This window comes from Mus caroli, chromosome 12 (genome assembly GCF_900094665.2).
Source record: "Mus caroli chromosome 12, CAROLI_EIJ_v1.1, whole genome shotgun sequence".
Taxonomy (NCBI): Eukaryota; Metazoa; Chordata; class Mammalia; order Rodentia; family Muridae; genus Mus; species Mus caroli.
In genome coordinates this window covers 95335284-95344072 of record NC_034581.1, presented here as the reverse complement: position 1 = coordinate 95344072, position 8789 = coordinate 95335284, and the positions used below count along the sequence as shown (strand labels likewise).

The following is an 8789-nucleotide window of genomic DNA, read 5'->3' as shown; positions in this document are numbered from 1 at the left end:
AGCCCTGACTATCCTAGAACTCGCTATGTAGACAAGGCTGGCTTTGAATTCACAGAGATCTGCCTGCCTCTCCCTCCTGAGTGCTGGGATTAAAGGTCAATGCCACCACACCTGGCAACTCCTGTTCTTTCTTTAGATTGCTTCTGTCAGGTGGGTTTTTTTTTTTTTTCCCCCAAGAAGGAAAATATACACTCATCTTTCCTATACTGCTGTTTCCCTTACACTTCATTTAGCCTGCCCATTAGGCTACCAGCATTTGATCTCCTCTAGACCTAGGCTCACAGCTTACCTCCGTGTGAAATGTCTCCAGTTTTGTCTTACTTGCCCTTTAAATTGGCTATCCAGATTTTCTCCTTGCCCTAAAAGCCTTGAGAATAATCGTTGCCATCTGTGCAATTCTCTAACGCTTAATACTGGTTCACAGTTTTGTTTAAATTCTTTATAGTTTCCTGTGCCTGTATACAAGTTGCCCATCTCTCAAGTTCCATTAATAGCTGTTCAGGAGCAGAAATTGAATCTTATTTTATGATTCACCACACTCTTTGAGTTTCTTAAACATGAAAAATTGGGATGAGGATGTAGTTTAACTGGTAGACTGCTTGCCTAGCATTCATAAAGCTGGAGAGTTCAATCCCCAGCATGTCATAAGCACAGCATGGTGGCACATACTGCGAATTCCAGCACTGGGAGGTGGTGCTAGACATACCAGGGGGTCAAGGCTAGGCTGAGCTACACTCCCCACCCCCACAAGTTATTATTCCAGATTTCTCATCGGGAGCCAGAACCTTGACTTTTTGTGTGTAGGAACTACCTGTACTTAATTTTTAAACGTAATTTAGTTTTGCCTTGTGTGAGTGATACATGCCCCTAATTAAAGCTTGGGTGGAGGTCGGAGGTCAACTTGTTAGTTCTTTTTCATTATATGGGAATTGCACTGTGGTTGTCCACGACTGGCCGCAAGCACTTTTACCCACGAAACCATCTTGCCGGCTCCTACCTGCATTTAAACACAAAATTCATTTAATTTATTTAGTGCTACAGAGAATAGTATCATTCGAAGACATGCCATCTTCCAGACAGTCACACATTTGTGGACCGTTCCCTAGGACCCTCAGACGCGCGCGAGCGCAAACACGTGGGTGACAAGTGCTTCCCTCCAGGACCCTCCTTTGTCCACTGTGATTGGCGGACCAAGCGGTCCAATCGTCTTTCCCCGCCTCTTTCCGCAGTATCCAATCAGAGGTCCGGAGCGCCTCCTGACTACTAGATACTGTTTACTAACAGATCGAAGCTGGGAATAAGGGGTGTGACCATTCTGGGGAGGTCAGGAGAGGGAAGGCCTTGCCTGCGCGTGCGCACCAAAGCGAGTAGGTGGGGCCGAATCGTAGGTCTTGCCAATCGGAGCGTTCGCGCTCCTCCCTCTCCTGCCTCCCCGCCAAGCAACAACAATTCGAGCAGCGGGGCGGGGCGGCTCCTGAAACGTCAGATCCAGCCGCCCAATGGGAACGGGCGCTGGCAGACGCGCGCGCGCTGCGCCCAATAGCGCTGGTAGCTCCGGGTTGTCTCCTGGGCTGGCTGTGGGCGGAGCGGCCTGGCGGAGGAGGTGGAGGCGCAGGGCGCGGGGTTGTGCCGTACTAGCGGTGCCCGCTGAGGGGAGGAGGCTGAGGAGCTGCACGGCCAGAGCGGGAAAGAGACTCGCCTCAGTGTCGGAGTTGTGGCGCTGCGGCAGCTCGGCTCCTGGAGCTGTGGAGAGACGGGGCGTCTGCTGTCCCATCAGGTTCCCCTAAGAGCGACCCGCGCGATCGGAGAGAGGGTGAAGATGGAGGGGGAGGGCGGCGGCAGCGGCGGCGCGGGCACCAGCGGGGACAGCGGCGACGGCGGCGAGCAGCTCCTTACTGTCAAGCACGAGCTGCGGACCGGTGAGCGACCCCGCCCTCTGCTGGCCGGGCCAGCCGCGGAGGCGCGCCTGAGAGCCGGCATGGGTGCGCGCACAGGCCAAAAGGGGCGCGGGCTGGGGGGGGGACGGGCCCGGGGCGGGGCTTCGCGGGCGGGGAATAGTCCGGGGGTCCTGGGAGGCTCTGGGCAAGGAGAAGAAAGTTTGCTCCTGCTGAGCCCCCAGTTTCGGACCCAGCCTGGGAAGATGCCTTCATGCCCCCTTTCCTGCATAGGTGACATATCTGTCACTACACGCTGTCTTGAGGGAAAGGCACTCTTTCCCTCAAGAGGTGAGCTGTGTGGAGCTGTGTGTGATGGAGCTTGAAGCTTGAACTCACTTTACCCTGCACGTCTGTCTGGGATGGTTCAGGTGTGAGGGGAGTGTGTGTGTGTGTGTGTGTGTATGTATGTCTGTACCATCCCTAAGGGACAGCGATCCTGCGAGAGGGGTATTGGTTCTCGGTTAGTCTCTGGTGAAGGAAAAAGGCTTCGTGGTCCTCTGGAATTAAGTCCTTTCTCTCAGAGTTATCGTGAAATTTGCCAGCGTCTTTTGGCAAGCAGCCTCTATACATGTAAAGTTTTGGGTGAAAGGCTTCACTAGGCAACTTCAGTGCTTGCATCCCCTGTGCTGGAGATCAGTAAAGCTCTGTGTGCTAAGCTTTTTACTTTTGCTTTTTCATTGTGTAATTCCGAGGTTTGTTTTGGAAAATTCTTATCTGGACCAATTGGTAAAGTCTGGGTCTTCCCCAGCCCCATGGAGTCAGGTCTCCCCTTACACTATCATTTCTGCATGGAGAATGTGTTAGAGTGGCTCGATAGTTATTAGTGTCAGTGGTTTTAAGATTTTTGACACTTAAGTCTTTGGCACATTATATTAAATAGACACAAATGGCAAATGGCAGGTTTCAGGTAGAAACCGGGTCCATCTTGCTGCTGTTTGGAACAGATTGATAAAGTTAACTACAACCCACAATTCTTGATTGCCCATTAGTATCTTTGGTGCCAGTCCTATGACTTAGTATAAGATGTAAATTCATGCCTTCTCATTTATCGGTTTAAGCACTGCAGTTTTGATGGTTCTGACTCTATAATGTATCCTGACCCAGTTATTCCATAGTATTTTTGAATTCCTCACATAACCAGTGTAGATTCCCTTGGTTGAGATCTTCACTCCAAATGTTATCAACAACTGATATTTTCAACAGGATTTTAAGTCACTTTTCTCAGTATACATGTATGTAGTGTTAATGCCCAGTTTACACCAGGTGCAGTGTCACATTTTCTAGAGTGAGGATTTTGGTCCCCCCACCCCCATCTTACATAATGATTCCTTGCTGTAAGTGTGTGGAATCATACAGTACAACAAATGCTGCTTGAAGTCTTCTATGCTCAGCCATTGATCATGCTGCAGCAAGCAGTCTTTTGCTCAAAGACCAAGGGGCAACCTACTTGTTAGTAGTCAGCCAACTGCTCAGTTTCTGGATTTTGCAAACAATGCTAACTCTGTAGAAAACAATGAGCGCTGTTTTATTTCCCTTTGTCAACTAACTGCGAGTGAATCATCAAGTTTGCATTTAGAAATTCTTCTGATGGATGACAAGACTGCACTGAACTCACTAGTAATGTCGAAGGACAGGAACGGCCATTTAAATGTACTGCTAAGCACGTGGACAACTGATCAGATGTAATGGTCAAAAACACTGTTAAAATATAACTTGAAAGAGTAACTCCTCCCTCCGTCACCAGCCAGCTGGGCTCCTCTTAACACATGGTGCTCTGATAGGAGCTAGAGCAGTGTGGTAGCTGGTGGCTATATTGTATGCCATAGGACAAATGATAATGGAATTAGAAACCCAGTATAAGGGCGTGGAAATGGCTCCATTATGGAGACTGAATAGTATGGCATACCCGGACATGGAGTTGGAAGACGTGATGATGAATACTAGCTCTGCCACTTAGCTGGCTGTATAGACTTGGGAAATCACTGCATTCTTTCAGGCTTACTCCTTTTATCTGTAAAATGTGGACATTGAATGAGACACTACTGGAAAAATGTTAATCAGGCTACTTGGCACATAGTAGGAAATATTTGTTGAATGAAAATTTAAAAAATGATTCCATAATCAGATCTTATTGTAAAACATACGAATTAATCTAGTGTAGCTGGGAAACGAGCTAAGTCATTGGGTGGTTAGCATTATCATATGTGTCTTTGCCTTCTCAAGCAGAGTGTAAACTCCTTGTAATCTGTGTTGCTATTGAATAGCTTGTATTTATCTTGCCCATCACAACACACAAGTAGTACAATAATTTCATTTGCCTGGGGTTGAAAAGATGGCTCTTTGGGATAGAGTACTTGCCATGTAGTGTGAAGACCTGAGTTTGAATCCTTTGGGCCTACACAGAAGCTGGGTTTAGTAGTGTGTATCTGTCATCCCAGTGCTTGTATGGCACCGTGAGAGCTGGAAAAGACAGAAGAGTCTCTGGAAGCTTGTAGGCCAGCTAGCTTGGTACACACAGTGCTGAAGAACAAAAGAGGCCCCGTCTTAAACAAAATGGAAGGTGAGGATGGATGTGGTGGCATGTGTGTGCTCATACACTCATACATGTCCCCAAACACACAGTTTGTCTGTGTGAGGTAGTAAGGCCCTTGCTGGCAGAGACTTTACTTTTTGTCTATTTGTAGCCTGTGGCGTGTGGTAGATGTTCAGATATTTGTTGAGTGAATTCAGTTTTGGATGAAAAATAAGGGCAAGGTTTGCAGATGTCAGGTCTTGATAAATTGATGGCAGCGACTATAAAAGCTGAAGAGTACAGAATTCAAGATTAAGCAAATCAATTAAACATAAATTCTTGAGTATTTTCTGTTTTCTGGTATTGAAGATACCAAAGAAAATATTCTGTGTCCAACTGTAAAGGAAGAGACCATATAAACTAATAATCAGGATATATTATTTCTTAAGTATAATAATAGAAATAAAATGTATAAATGCAACAAAAGAAAGATTAAAGCCATTAGCCTTTAAATAGTCAAATGTAACTTTGTTGAACACTAGTGGAAAAATGGAAATTATTTTACCCACTCGTTTATTCAACAAATATTTTGTCACCTCTTATGTACCGAGTGCTGTTTTACATGCTGTGGTTAATAGCGTGGCCTCTCCACTGGGAAGGCAGGTCTGAGGAATCACTAGCAGCAGACACTTGTATTGCCGCTCCTGTGTCTTAAATCTCTTCTAATCCATATGCCAAGTCTTTTCATTGCTGTCCAGGTTCCTCCCAGGAGGTAGAAAATGGACAGGATTAAAGTTCTATAGACACCATCCTTTTGTCAGTTCCAGTTCAATTCTGAGAGAATTTATTGACTTTATTGGCTTAGTTTTGATCAGGTATCTGCTTTTGGCTCATTCAGTTAACATTAGGTGATAGAATTGTTTCCTACTAACATGCCAACAACTACAGCAAAACCATGGGTAAACATAATCTAAACCCTTTAGAAGATGAAGGGTTGCTGGGGGATAATTCATTTGATTCCATCTTTGGGAGTCTGCCTAACATTAAGGAGAGGGTTGCAGAAGGTTGTTGTATTGTAACAATGGAAACTCTAATGGCTTTTAGAACGTGACTTCTGTTTGTTAGGGTTGTGTGAGCTGTTTAGTTGGTGGTTCTGACTCAGACCCTCAAGAGCGGGAATTCACACTAGGCCCTGCCCCTAGATGGAGAACTAGGAAATTGATGATTGTCCAGGGAGGGAGAATCAGTATTCCCCAGGGATGAGCCTCCTTATCCAATACAAGTGGCTAGCCCTAAAATCATTTACATATGAACAACACTAAATGGACTCAGCACGTTGCATTTATAGCTTTATTTGTATATATGCAGCAATAGTTGTTAGAGAAAAAGGGGTCTCAAATTTGAGAGGGAGCAAGGAAGAGGTATGGGGAAGGTGGAGAGGGAAAAGATGCAAACACAGCATACATATGTGAGTTTATGTAATTATGTAAAATTATGAAATGACATTTTAAAAATAAATTTAAAGCTCCCCTAATAATTAAGGTGTTAGCCAGAGCCACAGCTGAACTTACCTGGGGCTGCTTGCTCCCTCATTTACTTGGCAGGCTATATCAGTTCCTTTCTCTGTGGATCTTTCCGTAAAGGTACTTGAGTGTTGGAAGGACACAGGATTGGGCTTCTTCCCAAACAAGTGATCCAAGAGAGCAAGGTGGAAGCTACATGTTGCTTTTGTTAAATAGCTTTGTCTAAGGTATTTACATACAATTTACATATGATACAATCCTCTTTAAGTATACAACAAATTGTAGCATAGTTACAGAGACAAAACCATTGCTGTAATCTGACTTTAAAATATTTTTTCAACCTATAAAGAAACTTTATACCCATTTACATTAGCTATCCTGCATTCCCACTATCTAGTTGCTAGCCAGCCACTAATCTATTTTCTGTCTATATATTTGCCCATTATTTTATTATAATACAATTGTACACTTTTATAATTGTCTAATTTTTTTCAGTTAACATGTTACTAAGATCCAGCTACATTGTAGCATGTATCAGCACTTAATTTTTTTGCTAACAAATTGTATTTCTGTGTATTAGATAGATCATATTTTGCTTATCCATAAGTTGATTGACATTTGGGTTATTTCTTCCTTTTGTGCTATGCACGTTTGTAGACAAACTTTCCCACAGATCTGTTTTCATTTTTTGTGGCAGTTTACCAACAATAAATTTTTTTGGATTTTTATGGGGCCAAAGTTTTTCAAACTGTGAACTTTTTCCAACAGTTGTGTATGAGAGATTTTCACCACAGCCTAGGCAGTGTTTGTTATAATCTGTCTTTATGCTTTTAGCCATACTAGAATAAGTGACGCAGTATCTTTTATTATGGCTTTGACTGTATTTCTCTAATGATGTTGTGTATGCACCTAGTCCACTTGTGCATCTTCGAAGAAGTACTTACTTCTATCCTTGGCCTATTTTGCAGTTGGTTTCTTTCTTTCCTTCTCCCACCCCAAACCCCTGTTTGGATACAGAGCCTCACAGTGTAAACCTGGCTGGCCTGGAACTCCTGTGTAATCAGGAGTTCTAGCTTGGAACTTACAGAGATCCTAATGTCTTTTTTATTATTGAAAATTCTTTATTTTAGATACACATCTCTTATCAGATACAAGATTGCAAATATTAATTTTTCATAAATTGGATAGGCTTTTCATTTTGGGGGGCGGCTGGTATTCTGGGAAGTACAAGAGGCTTTAATTTAGATTAAAAACCTAGTTTTTTCCTCCCATTGTTTCTTGTTCTGCCTTAGACGTGCCTTCATTTTCTTCTAAGCGTATTGTGCTTTTTAGCTGTTACAACTAGGATTTTGATGACTTTGAATTGTTATGTAGTGTATGAGATAGTGACCCAGATTCACATTTTATATGTAGATACTCGGTTGTTCTTGTGCTAGTTTTGAACAGTCTACCCTTTTCCTATTTGTTTTGGCACCATCTTTGGAAAAAAAAATCAATTAACCATAGATGCATAGATTCATTTTAGATTCTCAGTTCCATTGCATTGGTCTGTATGTCTTTCTTTAGCTAGTACCGTAAAACTGGAAGTTATAAGCTTAGCTTTGAAGTTGGAAAGTATAAATCTTTCAACTTTATTTTTTCCAGGATTGTCTTGGTTATTTTTGGTCCGTTGTTCATTTTTCCATAAGAATTTGGTATTAGCGTGTCCGTTTCTTCAGAGAAGCTATCTGGGCAATGCTCTGATATAGTCTGTGTTGAGTTACTAGATTAGTTTGAGAGTGTTGCTCTCTTTGCAGTGTTAAGTCTGACCCATGAATATGGGATGACTTTCCACTTGTGTAGCTCTTCTTTCATTTGTTTGACAGTGCTTTGTTAGTCCTAGAGTATAAGTCCATCCTTTTGTTTAAGTTATTCCTAAGTATTTCATTTTTGATGTACAATAATATAATGAAACTATTTTCTTTTAACTTTGGAATGTTGTGTCTAGAGATCTATTTTGTCTTTCAAACTTGTTAAGCTAGTTTATTAGTTCTAATAGTATTTTAGTGCACATCTCAGTATTTTGATTCCCTAGACTACATAGTGATTGTCTTTATATACATATATACTTATATATATGGTATGTGTGTGTAAGTGAGAGAGAGAGAGAAAGAGAGAGAAAGAGAGAGAGAGTCAGTTTATCTTACTGCATCCTAACATGAATGTTTTTGTGCCGTTTTCTTGTTTAATTGCCCTGGCTAGCAGTGTTAACTAACTACACTATTCAGACATCCTTGTCTAGTGCAGTATCTAGCAAGAAAGCTTTAATCATCCATCACTAAATATAGGGTAGGCTGCCCGTGGATGCCTTGTAGAAATTGAGAAAGCTCACTTCTGTTCCTAGTTGGGGAATTTGTAAGTGGTAAAAGGGTGCTGGGCTTCCTGAGATGCTCTTTCTTCATCATGAGATGATGAGGCTGTAGTTTTGTTTTATTGATGAGGTTTATTGCATTGATTGATTATTGTATGTTAGGATGGCCTCACACTCTAGGATAAACCTCACTTAACCATGATTCTTCTTACATGCTGCTGGAGTCAATTGACTGTTAGTTTGCTGATGACTTTTGTGTTTATTTTACACTAGAAGTATCTGCTTTCTTACTCTGTGATGCTTCTCAAAACATCTTGACTTTTTTTTTCTCTACCAACTATAGAGTTTCCCTGTAGAGTTTGATTACTGATATTCTTTTTTTTTTTTGGTTTTTCGAGACAGGGTTTCTCTGTGTAGCCCTGGCTGTCCTGGAACTCACTCTGTAGACCAGGCTGGCCTCGAACTCA

General features: G+C 42.5%; 1 protein-coding gene across 1 annotated transcript in view; it reads left to right on the top strand.

The window, feature by feature from the left end:
• Positions 1–1579: 1579 nt before the first annotated feature.
• Rps6ka5 (ribosomal protein S6 kinase A5) overlaps positions 1580–8789 on the top strand; it is a 178699-nt gene continuing 171489 nt past the window's right edge. The window contains exon 1 of the mRNA XM_021178733.1: positions 1580–1919. Within this exon, the coding sequence (XP_021034392.1) occupies positions 1820–1919 (100 nt within the window). The 5' untranslated portion in view covers positions 1580–1819. The remainder of the gene's footprint in view (positions 1920–8789) is intronic.